Source organism: Ambystoma mexicanum, chromosome 1p (assembly GCF_040938575.1).
Source record: "Ambystoma mexicanum isolate Mex_15411 chromosome 1p, UKY_AmexF1_1, whole genome shotgun sequence".
NCBI classification, from domain to species: domain Eukaryota; kingdom Metazoa; phylum Chordata; class Amphibia; order Caudata; family Ambystomatidae; genus Ambystoma; species Ambystoma mexicanum.
Window position 1 is genome coordinate 1,114,397,061 of NC_090921.1, and position 19,681 is coordinate 1,114,416,741.

General features: G+C 46.5%; 2 protein-coding genes across 5 annotated transcripts in view; one reads left to right on the forward strand and one right to left on the reverse strand.

Moving 5' to 3' along the window:
- The window catches only part of LOC138449115 (zinc finger protein interacting with ribonucleoprotein K-like), a 361,705-nt gene extending 352,642 nt beyond the window's left edge, over positions 1 to 9,063 (reverse strand). For 2 of the 3 annotated variants that reach the window (XM_069604746.1, XM_069604745.1), the window contains exon 1: positions 8,494 to 9,063. In XM_069604746.1, the coding sequence (XP_069460847.1) occupies positions 8,494 to 8,517 (24 nt within the window). In that variant the 5' untranslated portion in view covers positions 8,518 to 9,063. The remainder of the gene's footprint in view (positions 1 to 8,493) is intronic. The other variant, XM_069604744.1, reaches the window with a different exon arrangement.
- A 123-nt stretch (positions 9,064 to 9,186) lies between these two features.
- The window catches only part of LOC138449151 (uncharacterized), a 260,056-nt gene continuing 249,561 nt past the window's right edge, over positions 9,187 to 19,681 (forward strand). For both annotated transcript variants that reach the window (XR_011260170.1, XM_069604747.1), the window contains exon 1: positions 9,187 to 9,237. The gene's annotated coding sequence lies outside the window, so the exon portion shown is untranslated. The remainder of the gene's footprint in view (positions 9,238 to 19,681) is intronic.

The window sequence follows — 19,681 nt, forward strand, 5'->3', positions numbered from 1 at the left end:
CACTACCAGCAGTCGATTACAATCTTGATTCATAACGTGAGTAGGAAGTAGGGGACCACCCCGAATTTTCACCAAGCTTATTTGCACAAATATAACCCTCAATAAAATTGAATTTATACATAATTTCTAGAGACCTATCCGTTTGAAAGCCCAAATCGTTCCTCAGATACTCATATGATTTTACCAGAGAGTTCAGTGTAAAGTTCAAAGCCTGTAAAATAATTGCTGAATAAAGGGGACCAGCCACATTTAATGCAGGAATCAAGTCAGCGCCAAAGATAAGTCCATTGACTGGAACGCAAAAACGGATTTACCATGCACCTTAGATGCCTCTGTAATGGTGGGAGGCGAGGAAAGTATACGTTGAGAAATAGACGCAGCTACTGAATGTTTGCCATTCAAAGAGCACACTGAGCTCCCTTTATCTATAGGCAAGGGGTGTATTACTGCAACCAAACCATCCGGTGCCACAGCCAAAATGGATGAGTCACTCAACGCCCTAGGAAGTTGTGCGAAACTATACGCGGCTTGCACCACCTGCGCATACAACCTCGATAAGTCCCCTGCTAATAAACCAGCTGGCATAGATTCCATGATACACCCCGCCCGCCAGTCTTGATCGTTGTAGAACTCAGGCCGTCCTAACTGCACCAGTGGCCTTTAAATCAGAAGCTCTGAAGCTCGTCATCCCCTTGCTCCACAAAGCATACATTTTAATACTCCCCGCTGGGATGTGGAACAAAGGGGCTCACCCAAACAGTGATGTATTTTTTTCTTTTTTATTTAAGGTGCGTGTGGCAAATTACATGCCTTTTTCACCCATGAAAACATGTCAGACAAACACTACATTAATTTACAATTCATGCTATATCACAATAAAAAATACATAAAATAGAAAATCAAAAGAACATCCATTTGTAACACCAATAATGAATCGAAAAGAAGGGGGTTCTCATTTTAAAGGAATGGTTCGCCCAAACAATTTTATTGTAAAAAAAGATGGGCACTAACTAATAAAAATCGATTGGCACTTTTTTTTTTTTAAGTCCCTATGTAAAATTTTGAGAAAATGAAACTCAAAGGGAAGCACATGGGGGCATCCATTTTGTGAAATGGATGCCCGCCGCTGTGCTTGCTTTAGCTTTTGCGGCACTAATGAAGGAAAAGCCAGACAGCTGTAGTAAACAAAAGCTACCACTGGGTGGCTTTTCCTTCATTGGTGCCGGGACTTGGAGGACGGAGACCAGAGACTACAGGCAGAAAAGCTGCAGCTGCATCTCGGTAAGTGCTATTTTTTAATAAAAATAAACACTAGCTGCATTTTTTTTCCTAAGTTTTCCGGGCTGGAGGAGCCCAGAAAACTTTGAAATAAAACCGCAGCTTTAAAAACGTTGTATTTATGTTTGCGGTAGCTTTTGAAGCTACTGCACACATAAATACAATGTTATTGTGTTTGAAAACGCTGCAGATTTTATCTCCAAGTTTCTCAGGCTCCTCCGCCTCGGACTGCTGACTACACACACGAAGCTTGTCAAGCCACACCAAAACGTTGAATTAGGTTGCTCGCTTTCCGACAAGCATCTATCACAGATTTAGCAAAGATGCACTCTCTTGCAAAGGAGAAAACTAATTTTTACTCTCTTGAAATCATATTTACTCTCAAAGTTTAAAAATAGGGAGTAAAATACTCCCACCTCAAATTCTTATCTGGACCACTGAGTATTAGATTAATCAGTGGGAAGATTAGAAACTATTATTCTCTGGCGGAGCAAGTTTTAACCTGTTAAATCCCATCCTAAATTAGGTTTTGCCGTTCTAGATGTTATCCTATTCAAATGAAAATACTTCTTACTCAATGGCTTGGTGCTAGGGCATTTAAAATTCAAGACAACAGGGTGGTGGGTGGTGGTCACTCACCACATCCACAATAACATAGAAATCAATGACAAACAGGGAAACAAAAGTAATCAATAGTGGAATTACCCTGGTTCCCCATAAAGGTGTAATTCCCCAGTCTATCTTTTGGGCTACAGCTATTAACAGGCCTGAAAGCCCCACTTGTACAACCAAATATAACATGTTAGCCAGTTAGCCGGTTAGCACACATTCAGGGATCACGCATGCATGGAGGTGTAATCCCTTGCAACTAATTTTCAGAAAAATCGACAAGGTCAAAAGGGGGTCCAGTAAACATTTTTAGGTTAGAATACCCTCCAATAATAACTATAAACATTTCTCCCAAAAAACTTAAGTTGAGTATCAATTTTTTTAACTCATTAAACAACTTTCTACATTTAATGTACGTAGACTATTACAAAAACGAATAATTACCAAATTATCAGCATTACTTGCCCTGATTTTTACAACTTGCAGGAAGCTTACTAGTGGATCCAATGCAACACTATTACACTCAAAAAATGTTTTAGTGAGTATTGCCATGCCACCGAAATATCTGCCCCTGGTGTGTTTTTGTTAATCATATCCAGGCCACCCGATAAGCATCATACCAGGCCTTTTATCCATTAAAGCCATGTAAAAAAAACAGCTTTATTCTTTTCCTGCACATCATTTACGCACCAGTTTAGCTCAGAGGGCAGTGGAAAGGTCAGGTGACTTGACAGAAACAAGAACACTTCTTTTGATTTTTATCTACATGGATGAAATAGCAGGCTGTAGGGGTAAAAGGACAGCCCCAGAGTGACAGAGATGGAGAGGCCATGCTGGGCCCCTATTGTGAGAGTGAAGCTGGCTAATGTGGAGTTCCATTGAAATATAAAAGCCAAGACAAAACAGTGATTTCAACATAAGGCCTAGTGAAATGGAAAGAAATTAAGTAAAGCTGCAGCAGTGCACGTGGAAAGAAAAGACACATTGAAAAACTGCGCATTTGGAAGATAAAAAGGAGGAATGATGCCTAACATTTAAGAAATCAAGTCAAGTTGCAGATTGCGTTTATCAAGAATAAAGAGACTTCATTTCCATCATATGAAATGACAGCCTGTAAAGAGAAAGGCCTAGTTTCCTGTAAATAGTAACAAAAGCGTACTTATTTCTGTTCAAGCATTCTGTAAAGAAAGAGTGTATTTCTTGCCAGCAAGCCTGGATGCAATACAATATGTTGTGTGTAAATATGCTCTTAAAATTAAATGCTATTTCTCAAAATTGTGCATGTAACTGAATTGATTGTATCTGGAACTGTGACCCCAGACCTTTGGGCTGGGTTTATCAATGAAACAGGCCTGGAGCTTCAGTTAAAAATATAAAGAAATGTTGCAAGAGAGGTCTGAACTGCAGTAATGCAGATAACACATCCAGCAGAAATTACTTTTAAAGTTAGGTCTCCACATTAACTGTGTATTAGATTTGAACAAAAACCTTTCAAGCACAAGAGGGGAGGGCATTGTCACATGGGCCAGCCAGATGTCATGATCAGGTCATAGAAGAGAAATGCAACCTAAGAAAAGGTGGGGACCAGATATGAAACTACCTCTCATATAATGCAGTGCAATATGTTTAACATTGACCCACCTTTTCTTAAATAAATAGAGAACCATGCATCCCAGTCAGCTCAGCCCAGGCTCATAGTAAAGGGAATAAAAACCCAGTCAGGACCATGTAAAATGAATTTTTTGTGATGGATATAACTTGAGTTAGGAGAAAACATGTGATTCTGGCATGTTCATAATTCCGAGGAACTGGAAAATTGGTAGAGTGTTAGATTGTGAAATTAAGATGTATAGTAGGGTGCAGTGTCAGATGTATCACTAGTACGGCGCAGCAGCAAATCACGAAACAATGGTAGCTCTGCCCAGGAAGGGCGTGCCGACATAAAATTAATATTATCCGACTCGCCATCAAATGTAGAATCCAAAATATATAGCTTCATGCAGTTATCTGAAAAATTAGGGTAGCTGCCACGTTGTGAGATTTTTCAACACAAACATGTAAAACCCACCTGTCACTTTTGGATGATGTATCTTTCTCCTCCCTCAGCCTCCATCTTTCATACCCCCTAACTCCTTGTCCTATTAGCAGGCAGTGGGCATATTGGGGGAGGGAGAAGGAGAGAGCTCTATCTGAGAGGTACTGGCTGGCTGATCTTTTTTGGACTTTTCGACTCTTGGGACCTTTCTTTGGACTTTTGATTTTTCTCTTGACTTTCCTACTCTATTGCTGGGTCTTAAACATTGCGTGGGAGACAGAGACTTGGAAAACTGGAAGCTAGCTGGGCCTGCCATTTGAGGAGCCAGAGGAAGTCTGGATGCTGGGGACTACCCTTGACCGAAGCCTTTGACCAGATCTATGCTGTCCACAGAGGAGCCCAGCTGCTTCCCTGGATGCCCCAGAATCAACACCTCCCTTGTAAGTAGATTAAACTGAATGCCAACAAAAGTGTGGGTGGGATCTGCCAGCCTTAATCTCCATCTCGCATAGCGGGTAGGGGGTGGAACTGGGGAGACCCTTGGCACATTTTACTAAATCCAGCTCAAATTAATTCCACTATATATAAACCCCCTATACTTTCCATTAAATTGTGGGAAGGGGCAAGCTGTGTAGATCCTTAGTGCAGTGTATTGAAGTTAAATCAATTAAATCCCATATAGAAAATCATGGGTTGAGTGTTGTTAGAGTTCGAAACGAACAAAGTTCATGCCCAGTGTGTTGGAGTCGGTATAGACAATAAAGTACTTGGGTGACTCAACCTTTCTGAAACCCCTGTCTTCTGTACGGAAGGGGGGACAATAACCCAAAATCAGTAACCCTACAACGCTGCCATTCCAGTGAATGTATAGTGTGCAAAACAACATTTCCCATTTATTTACTTGCATCCCATAACGACTTTCCCAAAGCCCTGCATTTTATGCAAATAAAATGCCCAAAATGATTTTGCCATTAAGTTCCTTTCCTGACTTTGCCTTTCAAATAAAAAACCCAACATATTTTTTTCATTGTGTCCATTTGTCAAACCCCACCTTTTAATAAAAAGCCAAAACGATGTTGCTACTGTATTCCCACTCCCTGTACCTTGCCTGACAACTTAACGGGTCATATATAACTGATGCCTGGGGCTGGGGGTTGCTGGGAGAAAAGAGCTTGAGAACAGACTACGCAATCACTACGCAAATTATATTGTATGTGGGCAAACTTGCAAGAAATCTGATGTAAAGTGATAACTGTCCATCTCTAAAGTTTCCCTGTGTATTGTAGTATTTGTAAACTCATTAGAAATATAAGTCAGTCAATTGGTGTAAGAAATGTGAATTTGTGATATTGTGTAGTGCCACAGCACTGGTGGTTGATTTTTTGGTTGCCAGTCTTCTTTGTCAAACTTCAAATAAATATATATTCTTACTATACACTGTCCTGGTTCCTAGCTCATTTGTGGTACAGAAGGTATTTGTTGGGGTGGTGCGAGACGGGTTGGAGGCCTCACTAAAGTTGAATCTGTATAAGCGATTTGGACCGGCGCCACCTTGCTTGGGGGGAAAAGGAACTCCCTGAGTTGAGAGTGACCGCCTAATATATCGTGACAAGGTCATGAGGAACAGCCTGTGAAACAGAGACATTTTCTCTGAAGCCTTTCAGAAAGAAGCTGCACAGTGATAGAATGAATGTTTTTTTCTGTTCAGATTTGGGTGTGTTTTGTGTTTAGATGCTCATGGAGCAAACAGAAGCATTGTGCATATTTATTTTACGAGCATTTTAGGATCATATAATTAATAAGATGGAAAACTCAGTTTTAATAGAGAATTATCTTTTGTAACAAATTATGCTTTTTTCAGTTAAAGCAAAACCAGTATTGAGTTCCTGTGCTGTGTGCATGTATCATCAAGAGGTATCTATATGGTGTGTTCATGCACATCATTATGTAGGAGAAAGTTTTTCCACAAATGTAATTCATTATTTGAAACCAGACATCTTTGCTGAATAACTGTTTCCTATCTAATGGGTCCTATTCATTTTCAAGTTTTGTCATGTTTTGGTTGCCTGTTGCATGCGTTTTACACTCTTGGGGAGGCAAATAGTTTTTACTCTTATAATTTAATTTACACTCTAATTATAAAAAGTGTGCAAAATGATGATTATGAAGGTCTAATTCACATCCATTGAACTTTCACTTGCAGTCAATGGTGTAAATTACTATAAATGGTCAGGGCAGCAGAGTTCTTGCTCAAGTGTGAGTGATTGTCCTACTCACGCTGACCCGCACTCTGTGAGTGATGAGTTAGAAAGCTTACTTTGCTGTTGTACCCTTTCTTTATATGCAAGATTGCAAGGGAAACTCAGGGTGTTAGTGCTCATCTGTTCCATTTGTGAGAGGGCGTTTGTGCCACTGCACCATGTGCTTTTCGTGCCACTGCACCATGCCCAACGGACCTACCGGGCTGAGGCTGCCAACAGCACATCATTGCTCTCTTGCACTTTTCCTGCTTATTCCCACTAACTCGCCCCCCCTGCCCTCTCCCTTATTCAGAGCCGCCAGAGCGCCAGGGGACCACTCCGGTGGTAATAGTGTGCGGTACAAATATCCTTTAACATTAACATGTGCTTTATCTGTTACTTGTGGGAGAAACCTGCTTTTCAGTCATGATGCAGAAAGCTGCAACATGGTAATGATTTCCATACAGTTTTAACTCTTTGCACACGTCGGCCGGATGTCACATACATTTTACTCTCTTGCAAAGGAGAAAACACATTTTTACTCTCTTGAAATCACATTTACACTCAAAGTTTTAAAAAAGGGATTAAAATACTCCCACCTCAAAATCTTATCTGGAGGACTGAGTATACCATCCAAAAACAAGTCTTGTGTGGAATTATGTCAAACTGGCTCACAAAGCTACTAATATCAGGCCTGTCCCATTTACTCATTGCCCCTGCTATATTCCAGGAGATCATTGTTATTGCATTAGGAACATGGGCGCCTATAGCTGGGTGCGCCAATAACTTTGGTGGTGCCAAAGGCATAATTATAGACGATTCAGGTGGAGAATTTTAGTGCGGGGTTGCAGTGCAGAGTTAGTGATATGGGGTGTGAGCTAGAGCTGCAAGCAGTCTTAGCGCTACATTTCCTATAAACTGTCCAGGAAAGTGGGCACACAATTAAGGAGTGAAAGGAGAAATGATTATCTACGAGGCCCCTGGCAGGTGGTAATTAATAGCAGGCTTTTATTTACCGGAGAACCAGGGCATCATGGCTGTTGCATGTCACCCCTGCCCGGAGGACATGGTATCCTCCAGTGTGTGTTGTGGTCACATGGCTTCCCATGTGACCACGTTAATAAAAGGGACGAGCTGCTTCCGGCTCGGGAGTCCTACCAACGAGACTCCGTGGTGTGTGTGGGTTTGTGTTCGCACCATGCGGGTGCCTCGCCACCTGGGCTGGGCCCAAGGATGAGGCCCAGCTCCAGGACGGTGCCCCTGCCGGGCAACGCCATCCAGACGGTGCCCCTGCCGGGCAACGCCGTCCCTGTGTGTTGCCATGGCCCTGTGAGGCGGGCCATGATGGTGACCCCGGCCTGGGTGCCCCCAGAGCCGGGGCCGCGGTAAGCCGGTTGCCAACCGGCCCCTGTGTGGAGCTCCGGTGTCCCCGGAGTCGGTGGGATGAACCCCTCCACCCTTTATCCCGCGGCGTGATCGCCGCACCTCTGTGTGTGCCGTCGGGTGCTACCCGACACAAGTATGGGGCTGCCCGGTGGACCGGAGCGGCCCACAACAATGGCTATGGGGAAAATCGCAACCTCTGTATTACGTTTATGTGAGAAAACAAAATACATGCAAATGGTAGATGCTGTCGTGAGCGGCCCCACTTCATTTTTTGAGTTGCCAGCGAGAGTCTGGTGGGTGGATAATAAGGCCTAGGCCTGCACATTGATGTGTTGGGTATAGGTGGTGAGTAAGACGTGACTGGGTGGGTCTAGGCAGGCCGACAAAATGGGCACCATGGATTAAGCGCCAGATTCGAACATCGGCTTGCATCTGTTAATAAAGCCTGCAATCATCTGAGGTCGATTCCCTGCATTTACGTCACTGCCTATAAAAGGTCTGTGAAATTGACACCCATGATCCATAGCTCCCTCCCTTTGTAAACACTCTGTCCTTACTCTAGTCTGCCCTTACATTTTCACTCAATCCATACCTTGTTAACCATGCGTGACCTGTCCTCACGCCGAGATCAACAGAGAGGTCGGTCAAGCTCCACGAAAGAAATAGCTGATCGAGGCAACTCGTTTGGGGTACTGGGCCACATTTGGGATGCGTAAGGAACATATGAGAAGAAAGAGGTAAGCGTGGCAGCACTATATTTAGACCGCAATGGCAAAAAATCCGTGCATTGCCCCTGGTTTCAGTAGGAAACTCGAGCTATAGAGAAATGGTTAAAGTGACTTTTTTATACACAAAAACAAATATATATATCATAAACCAACATGTAAACCTCAAATGTTAGATAAGTATGTAATTGTTCTGTCGTTGCACAGTCTCAATACTCGCCTTAAGAAGATGCTGTTGGGACATTTCACTCTTGATTCTGGTTGTATTTTGCGGATAAAAAGCCAGTCTCTGAGAAGTGAACCAAGAACGAACATCAAGCACCAGACCTCACTCACCCGACTTCCTTCCTAGTGACTAAAACACTTGGGTAGGAACGCTGTGTGACAATATGAAGGAGAGAGCGAGATGCCATGCCCACGCTCCTAACAATGGGCACTACTCTTCGGCACATGTGCAGACAGCAGCTGGTCGGCTTATTTCCTAAAGATGACATGAATTGTTCAAACTGCAAATCTATGATTGTTCTGATGTCTTATTTGAGAAAGCGCAAACATAAGGGTCCCGCAAGAGAGCGTGACAGAAAAGCCGTGGCGTGTCTCTTAATGCACCTACTGCGCATACACCCCTGAGAAGAAGCTAGTGGCGCGCACTGCGTGGATTTGACCTCGACTTAAACATATTTAATGACAGGCATGGAGTCAATTATTTGAATGGCAGTCACCGCAAAAGAGAAGATGCAGAAGAGGTGACCCTTTAATTGGAGTACGCAAGAGACGAAATCTAGAGAGAGAGAAACTAAGCGGAGGAGGCACACACGTGCATCTTCCGTGGTCAGCGACCGTATTTCACGCCACGTGAATTCCCGCAGACAACTCTGAGACACTGCTCTCCATGAACCGGAAGTGCAGGTAGTTTATACACGCCTAAAGGAGTTACCCAAAGAGCATGGGCATCATGAAAAATGTGAGGCTATGTTTCTTTTTGTTCTTTTTTATTATTGCATATTTGGTTAACAATCGTAACCTTTATACATTTAAACAACAAACAATCAAGAACAATCCATATCGACACCTTAGAATAACTTTTTTTAAAGTACATTTCGTGCCACTAAAAACACAACAGTTAAAAAATATGCGATTCATTTCAGCTATATCAGAGTCAGTCCTATACACAGTATGCACTTTTGCTATCAACCAAAATGTGCCCCTGGTGCTCAGTATTATGACGCCTTGGAACCTTCATTGAAAAATGCTAAAATGCCTTTCAACAATCTATTAAGACTAAAGACAAGGTCAATTGTCTAACAGCCATGATCCCTGCCCACGAGGCATGCGAACAGACAGCCTAGAGGAGTGGACACACTTTTTAAAGGACAGCTTGCGTTTAGCTGTTCATTTTGTACATTCTATAATCAAGTGATATAACGTTTCGACTGAAGCCTGTTCACAAATCCTACAAGTTCGCTTATCTGCCAGAATTTGTAGTTTTACGCCGATCACTTCCATCGTATACAGCGCGTTTGCGCGGAATCTAAGAAGCCAAATCCTTTCAACCGCCTCAGGAAATGTTTTAACATACGCCATAGGCGATTGTAATGTGGATAACGCATCTCGATAAAGTCTACACAGTTTATATACTTCACAAGAATGTCACGATTGGCTATGTTCTCTATTCTTTTAATTGTGTACTACCATGGTGGCGTTAGCACAGACTTCTCGAGATTCAAACTAGCCAACAATCTCTCACTATGTAACGGAAAATTGATAATCACTGTATAAATTACCTTCCAAGATTGATCACCAGATATAACGAATTTGGTTTCCCCATTAAGAGCTTGCTGTACTGCTATTTCTCAATGCACATATATGTGGAAAACTCATGTAGCCAGGGCTTTAAGTGGGCCGGGGCTAGCTGGGCCTGAGCCCCGGCAGTCACCCAAAACCCCAATCGAGTCGGGGCTCACACTACCCCAGACAACACAGACATTCACTTTTTTATCAATACTGTTCACGGTATTCGATCCCGCACACACTGCCGGTGAGTAGCCAGTGTCCAAAATACCTTTAGCTATCCCTCTGCAAATACCTCCCCTCTCGAGCTCTTCACTACTTTACCTCTAACTCCCTCAGGGTCAATCGTTTTTCAAAGAAACTAGCTGGGGTTAGATCTTTGTCTTCAGCTGGGGCGTCCCTCTGGAACAGCCTCCCTGCCACTCTAAAACTGGAGGAGAACCAACTCTGGTTCCGGAAGCACCTCAAGACCTTCCTCTTTGCTGTCTTCGCCCCCCTGTCCTCTGCTGATCTGCTCTCTCTCTGCACCGTGCACCTGGCCACCCTCTGTCCTCCGGGCCCAGGTACCTGCTCACCCTGCCACCCTCCTGCACTGCCTCCGGGCCACCCCTTGCAATAGGATCTGTATCTTTACCGCTACAGTCCCCCCCTTTTTTTTTCTTCCTGCACTTATCAGACCTACCCTGTCTGCTGCCTTAAGCCTAGCACTTGCCACTTGCTGGCTGCATTACCACTGTTTGTTGCCTTTATCATTTATTTATTTATTATTATTTATCTGTTTCTCCTTTGCTCCGCACTTTCCACTTCTCCCCCTTCCATGCACTTTTCCCCTCTCCCTCTCCCATGCACTTGCGCGTTCTCAATGTCACTGTGCCTAGTAAGATCGTTGTTTTGTTCTCCCCTGTTCCCCTCCCTTGCCTTGTCGCGCTGTGAAACACTTGTGTATGAGCGCGATAGAAATAAAATATCAATTCAATTCAATTGCATTGTGCTATACTGGATGTTGGATTTCTTTTGTTTCACCCAATAGAATATGTAAAGCAGTCTATTGAATGAAAGAATAGAACCCCGGCACCTTCGAAATAGCACTATGCTATCCCAGTAGATAGAGGGATGAAATATGTGAAGACATTGTGTTAGCTTGTGCAAGTAGCTCCTGGTGTAACATCGGTCTGTTTCCTTTATCTATTTCCCTCCTTTGCCTCAAGGGGTGATCAATAATCCTTCTAGCCAGGCTCTGGCTAGAAAGGTTATCTTGATCACCACCTGACGGAAAGGAGGGAATTAAATAAAGGAAACAGATCCAGGGTGATAAAAAGTTGTTTATTATGTGTGCACTATTTTGTTGGTTACACTAGGACTTACCTGTTTTTCCCCCACGCCATGGCGTAGGCTGCTCCATCCAGCCTCTCCCCCAGGGGCCACATAGAATGGTAGAGAAGAGGATCATTTGGAGACAGGGCAGGGATAGAACTTTGGAGAGCCCATATAACAATTTGTTATTGATTTTCATATATGGATCAATCCTACTTCTAAGATTTTCTAAGAATTAAATACGTATTTTGGTGTTATATAAAAACATATAAAGTTATTATTGTTCTCAAAATCCCATTCGTTTTTCAGACGTTCTTATAAGCTGCTTATAAGAATCTCTTATAAGGCATTTATGTAGGGGTAAACAGTGAAAATAAGGGTTGGAGGACAAGGAGAGAGCCAGCCAAGATAGAGCAGGGGGCAGTGAAAGAAGCTCTCTGGGGGGCCAAGCAGCTTCTCAGGATCCAAAGACTGGAAGAGCCGAAACGCATATGCCAGGTTTGGGCCATCTATAACTTATAGGGCCTGTGGCATAGCTCCCAACTCACACGCTTTTGGCGGGTGTCACCCGCCTTGTAAACAGCGGACTCACCCGCCAAACCTCATGCACGCCCATTCATTTCAATGGGCCTCTCACCCGCCAAAAGTAAAATCGGGTGTTTTCACCCGCTTTTGCGACATAAATGGTTGAGAGCTATGGCCTGTGGACATGGTGGCTGCTGGGTGGGCCCAGAAGATATTGTCCAAGCCGCTTATCCGGGGCACCCTGGGACAGCAAAGTGGCCTGCAATGCACCATGGCCCACCCTGGGGCCAGTCGAGTGTGACCGGAAGAGAATGAAGACCCGAGCCACATAACCCTTGGGGACTGACACCCCTCCCTGGGGCCATTCGGGGCGGCCCCAAAAGATCCACGCTGCCGGGCCATCTGAGAGGGGTGGCCCGGGAGCCTGCTACGTGTCAATAGTTAGGCCTTCCAACCCTAGTTCCCAGGAGCTCTGTATGTGAGTCTTTAGCAGATTTGGCTTGACCTCAAAATTGGCATCCTTGCCACCACAGCTACTACTCTTTATTCATGACTGCCTGTTCCTTAACCTAGCAAGCTTCCCTCATCTCACTGGGTTCTGTGACTTGGTCCTCTCTCCAGACTCCCTCCCTGTGTATCATACGAAGGGAGCTGTTGTCCATCCGCAGGAATTCTCTCCGTGCTATCCTTCTCTGGCTCCTTTTGTTTTCCTCCCTTTGGGTCTGGGCTCACCCACCATTGGTTACCCACTCTTTAGTATTTGCACTCGTGAGGCTGATTGGCTATTCGAATAATGGCTCTGCTCTTCCTTAATGAATGAGGGGCCATGCAAATGTAAAGGGGGTGCATCTAATGCTGCCATCTTAAATCCCAGTGGCTCGTAGAGCACATCCTTGCGTGGCCTTGCGTCTCCTCTCTGCTGTCTCTGCTGTACCATCAGATCCAAAGATCTATCTCATGGGCATGCCTCTGTGTCTGAATTTGCTGGCAGGTAAACCGTGATCACAATCTGGCTGCTTACTGGGACTTTGCAGTATGGTACAGCTCCCATCTGCACAAGAAGGCCGGGGCATTCCGCATGTTCGTGGTTTTCTGCCATCTGTCTCTCATGCAAAGTCTGTTTGCATCTGCGGACAGTGCTGAATTCCTCCGCCACTACTTTCCTGGTATTGGCAATACTGCATTCCTTGAGGGGCAATAGACCTGCAGGCAGGGTCGGAGTGGGACAAGAAATAGGCCTGGACACCCAAGAAAAAGTGGCCCACCCCTCGCTTCACGACCCTTGACCTCTGATGACATCACCGGAAGTGATGTCATTTGACCCCACCGAAAAACCTTGTTATGATTTCACTAATGTGATATACATTTCATACAAGAATGAATCACCATATGATTCATTAATATCTGTGTGTATAGATCGATATTGTCAAATTACTGTGAATGCAAGCAGACGTCCAAGGCCAAATGATATGTTATTGTATAGCACTTACGCTTAAGCTCTTTTTTATAGAACAAATATGCACACAATATCACCCAACCTGTGTTGGTACTCATTTATCGACCTCAGAAGGATGAAAGGCTGAGATGGCCTTGCTGGGATTCGTACCTGCACCCTGCAGATCACACACACATCGCAGCAGCGAGCACTCAACCCACTAAACTATCATATCGGCTATAGTAAAATGAGCAATTATTCTGTAGTGGTACCATTAAACTGGTAACTGAGATTTAACGGCAGACCAATAATGTTCATCTGCAGGTCTGGTGCAAAGTTGGCCGCATGCTGCAGCACCATGTGAATGATGCATGCATCACCATTTATGATGCACATATCATGCATGCACATCAATCATCAAAGCAAGGTAACATATGTTAACTTGCTTTGATGAATTATGCTGTTGCGGGTACTTTTTGTTTGTTTAAAAAAAAAAGTCTTTTAAAACTGGCCCAGGCATGGGCAGAAACCGGCCCCCAGGGACTACACATGATTTTGGCCCGGCTACGGGCCGAGTGGCAGATGGGCCAATCCGACCCTGCCTGCAGGATTCCACTTCAGACACCATCAGAGACACATTGGGTAGCGGCATTCTCGGGAGGATAGCTCAGGGGCAATGTGCTCGCATTGGAAACAAGACGACACGAAGTACCACAGCTTCCATCCCCGGGTCTGCGCTTAGAAACCTCTGGGTATTAAGCACGCTATAAATGACCTATCTTATCATATCATATCTGCAGGGATGGCGCGGGTGACTGTATGCGGCAAATCACATGAGGACTGGGTGCCGCATCGGATGGAGACAACCCCTGGGGAGGGACCAGCTCCTCCAAAGCAGTGGAAGGACAGGCCAGAAAGACAAATATGGTACTCTACCAGCCTGCCTGGGCCTGGTGTATTTAATGTATATATTTATGATGTAGATGGCGGCCTGCCAGAGGCTGTTTTGGGTGAGGGGCCACCGAAAGGGACTATGCTCTAGTCCGTCCACAGGGTGGGTGGTGCAAGTCAGGAAAGAAGGGGCTGTTCCATGGTTCATCAGGGGAGTCCCTCATTGTTGGGGGCCGGCGGCAGTCACATGGGTGGCCCAGTACCATGCTGATATGCCGGGGCCACCTGGACTTACAAGGTGTTGCAGGGCAGGGCCCCGAGAGGCTATGGACCACAGCCTGGGTGCCGGAGCACCGTGGATGCCTAGAGCATCCTGGATGATGGGTGTCTGGGCTGGACCCAGGGCACCAGGCAGGTCTGGGGGGCCCAGACCAGCAGGGACCTGCAGGATCGTGATCACACGGTGTAGGTCTGCGGGCCCACAATGAGAGACAGAGACAACAGGAGTTCCATAGTTGGAGTCTGCAGCCGTTCTGCTGCACGTGCCTGCAGGGGCTCCTTTTATTAGCTTGGGCCATGACATAGGGGGTCATTCCGAGGTTGGTGCAAAGGGAAGAACGATGCCGGTAAAGGAATACCGGCATCGAATACCGTTTTGGGCCATTTTGACCTTCCCGACCGCTATTTACGGCATCGCAAAGTACGATGCCGTAAATAGCGGTCTGGGCGCGGGCACGCGACCCACCATGCCGGCAATAGCTGCATGCCGTAAAGTGGAGTAGATCACAAGGTAAGCGGACATGCAAATTACTGCATCATGAAGGCGTAAAAAGTGCCTACCGGCATGCCGTAAATACCGGCATCGCAGACCTACCGTAAAATGCCATGTGCATTAATCCAAAATGCCACTGGTGCATACAATCAGCACAGGTGGAGGCAATGGAGTTTGCCCCACTACAAAATGAGCACACCCACACACCACACCCCTTACCACACCAAGATCAATACAACAGCATCATCAACACTTCAGCTGGAGGACATGCATGCATTGCAACAACACCAACAACACCAACAACAACAGCAGGCACCACAGAGGAGACGCAGCAGGATAAGGAGGGTGAGACAGGCCCTGCATGCCCCACCAGTGCAGCCAGCATAACCACGCATGCAGCCCCCAACCCAAACATCATAGACAGTCCCTCCAACCAAACCCCGCAGCTCAACCACACCCTGCACCATCTGGACCGTGACACCATCAACACCATTGTGGACATGATATACGACTGCCAGTCCCATTGAAATATGCACCGCCACCCCCCCTCAACTGAAGGTACTGTCGGTGCTCCACCTCAAGCACACAACAGAATATATATCTCTACCACGGACTCCCCGAGGAGATACTAGAAACAAAAGGTGGCCTCCATGCCATGGAGGTGGTTTAACGCAATCACAAACTATACCAACACAAACAGGTGGAGATGGAAGGTGACGCAAGCAAGATCATCACACATTGTGGTGCACATCATCCCGCATCAACCACAGGAATGCTGCATGTCACCATGGGAAAAAGCAGCGCAGAATGCCAAAAATTGCAGAGGCAACTGCCAATGCTCACCATCAGAAAATTATACGCAACAGAACTAATCAGCAAAGTCACACAAACACAGCAATATGCGCACACAATGCATGAGCTACAATACGACAGAGCACACCGTGTATCATCTTGAAGATGCTACCCACACCATTATTCCATGGCACAGGAGACAATGAGGGCCAAAGAATTGCTTGCATACAACCAGGGACATGTGCATGTGACCAACGATATTCTGCTGGCAAGTGTGACTAGTACAGCTGTAAATCATTATTCACATGACAATTATCTATAATTGCCTCGCATGCAGCTGATAGTGGCTATCTGTTGAAGCCGTGGCTCCTCACCCCTGTCCATAACCCACAGAACAGGCACAACTAGGACTACAATTGTTCCCATTTCCGTACCCGTGTGGACATCGAGCACAACTTTGGCCTGTTGAAGGCACGATTTCACTGTCTCAGCCATTCGGGTGGGGCACTCCGCTACAGGCATGAGAAGGTGGCCAAGATCAACATGACATTTGTGGAGCTGCACGATATGTGCATCCGCCGGAACTTGGCCCTGCCCCCTGACATTGAACTGCTACCACCTGGTGACGATGAGGGGGAGGAAGAAGACGTGGCTGGACATTATCGCAATGGCGATGCACAGGAGGCCCGTACTGTGTGCAAGTCCGTGATTGCACAATATTTGTGACACACATGGCAGCAGAGGGTGACATGATGGTTGGACAGAGGGCACTGGGTGTGGGGGTACATCTACACCATGCACTGTAACAGATTGACACATGCGCATTGATGAATGTCCACTCAGGTATTTTTTTTAAACAACCAGTGTATTAAATGTAAGAAAGTAAACTTAAGTGACAAAACCCTCAACCAACCTCACCCCCCTCCGCCTCCCCCCACAACTCCCCCACACATCCTCACCCCCCTCCTCCACCCCCCATTACTCCCCCACACAGCCCCCCCCTCCCCCTCAACTCACCCACACACCCTCACCCCTCTCCCCCCCCTCCCCCTACAACTCCCCCACACAAGTCCCATTAGGTCCCCGAAGCCTACATGAGGCTGCCATAACAATTACTCCGCACTCCCTGACCCAGGGGGCGGCATGTCCTGTCGGCGCTGTGTACGGGCCAACCTGCGGAGGGGGCTTGTTTGTGTTGAACTGCAGGACGATGGTGTGGCCACCTGCTGATGTTGTGTGGCGGGATGCCCTGCCTTCATTGCAACCGCGATGTGCCCTAGCACCTGCCGGAGGGCCGAGACCTCCTCACAGAGGCGGCTGGTGTTGTCCGAGTAGGATCTCACCATGGAGGCTGTGTTGTCCGAAATGGACCGGCCTAGTGCAGCTAACACTGTACGCCACTCCTCTCTGGCCTGACGGTTGTCCTGTACAAACTCACGGACGAGTGCAGTGAGCAGGTCTGCACGCTGCGGCCCTGCGGGTGCACCTGTGGATGTGTTGGGCACCTGGCTCAGCCTCCCCAACACTGAAGACTGGACTGAGATGTCCCTCTGTGTGGTCATGGGCGGACTGCTCTGGGGTAGTGGCGTTCCCGGTATCAAACGATGATACTTGTGGGGATGCAAGTTGGGATGGGGTATGGACCACATCCATTAGATCGTCCTCCATGGTGCCCCAGATGGCCTCCTGGGTGTCATCCACAGTCAGGGGTGCCGTGGCTGCCACCTCCCCCGCCAAACTCTACTCCTCCGAATGTGGAGTCGACCATTTGTGTCTTCTGGCTGACTAGTGGGTGGAGGTGGAGGTGGTGGTACAGGTGCAATGTGTACCTGCGGTTGCTTGGTTGCTGGGACACGGCGCCCCCTGACTTGTCCCCTGGAGATTGACGGCAGGTTGCTGTCCTCCTGGGACCTCTTCCTGGCTGTGGCCTGTGCAGGGGTAGCGTCCTGCCCATCGCTGTCATGGTCACTGCCTGTGGGGGTAGAAGAGAGGGACGTCATGAGTGATGGTTTGATAGGCATCATACATACATTGGGAAAATTGCTCATCCACATAATTGGGGGTAATAGGCATTTGTGTTTGGAAAGGCACGTCATTTCATACATGGGTGGTAAATGCAGGCATATGTTGGCATCACTCATGTTGGCCAGGAACAGTGCTGTCTGACATGCATACTATTTTGGTCATGCACAATGTGTGCCTCGTGGAATTTCCTACTTTGTGTGGTATGTGTCATGTACGATATTGCCTTGCACCAAGCATCAGCATGTGTCTCTGATGTTTTGGCCTACTTTACGTGGAGTGTGTGTGGGCGACCATGACGTGACTCTTCTGACTGACATTGGGGTTGACTTTCATCAGATTTGGCATAGCAGTGTTTACTTTGGAAACTCACCTCCATCGCCAGATGTTGTGGGGCCACACTCCATCTCGCCTACACATTCGATTGATTTCGTCCCGATCATGCTTGCGCATTGTTAGGCAGAAACCTGTGCAGTTCCCTTTGGGAACACTACAAAAGATTTAGGACTACAGGTGTTAGCAGTAAACCCAATTGGTAGCAGTCTGTACCACCCAGATTTACCTGGTAGCTGTGGCTGAGCAGTCAGACTTCCCTCAAGAAGAGTTAGGCAGTATGCAAAGAATACACAATAGGCACTCAGACACAATAGCACAAGCAAACACTGACCAGAGCTTTGGTATCAAAGTATATAATTATTTATTTTAAAACACACTGTTTGAAACACTCCAGCACTCTTATTTGTAAAACACTCTAAACACAGTTACTATTATGATATATACAACCCTTATTCCTTATCAGACAAGTCTTAGTTAACACCACTTATTTCCAGACAGAGGTGAGCGCTTAACTATAGATGGCACTCCAATAAGTTCATGAAAAAGGGAGGGAAAAAGGCAGAATATGCGAAGATACACCACTCTAAGATTTAGGAACACTTTTAGCAAGGTCAAAGAGCAAAAGTCACTTGTGAGCCAAAGTCCATAGGCTGGGCCCACTCTTAGAGAGAGCAGAGCACAAATGCGCCCAAGATCACACAGTTAAACTAGGCTTTGAAAGTCTTGCAGGGAGTTTGAAAAGAGTTTAGAGATTAGAGATCCTCCAGCGGTGGCAGTCGTTCCTGGCAGTCATTCCTGGCAGCGGGTGCAAGTCTCTGCGTCGTCCAGGGGAAGAGAAGATCTCGACTTGGAGGAAAGATGAAGGTCGTTGCACTGCCAGGGAAGAAACCAGCCGCAGAGTTTTCCGGTTAAAGGTATTACCCTTTATTTCGCGGTCGTGGTAAAACGTGGTATTCCGGTTGCTGGGGTGCTTGGCACAGGCAAGGCGGCCAGGAGATGCGTCGGGAAGGCGAAAAGACGGTGAAACTGGTTATCCCCACCAGTCAAAGGAAGAAGACTCTCCGGCGGGAGATCTCCTCTGTCGTTGGGAAAAGTGGTGAGACGGTCCAGCAGGGCTCCACCGGTGGTGTCGTCGTGGCAGGTCGGCTCAGCTTCTCCCTCGTCAGATTCTTAGGTCCTGTGGCGACTTCTGAAGTTCCAGTCCCCAAAGCCCTGCTTTTATGCAGAAAACCCCCATTCACTCAGCCTAGCTGTCACTCAAACATGCTAAGTGGTGAGCCGGCCGGCTCACGACATGGGCCAACCAGGACGGAGTGCGACTTGAGTTGCCTAGGCAACTCAGTCCAGGGTGCCTAAATCCCCCTCCACCCCTCCTAAGTACCCCAGACAGAGTGGCACCACTTTGGAGGGCTTCTGTGGAGAAGCCTGCCAAAAAAGTGGAACAAAGGGCTCGACTTGGGTTGGAGTCACAGAAGAGAACACAAACGCCATTTTAGAACCGAGTTTTGGCAAAAAATACCAACCGGAGAA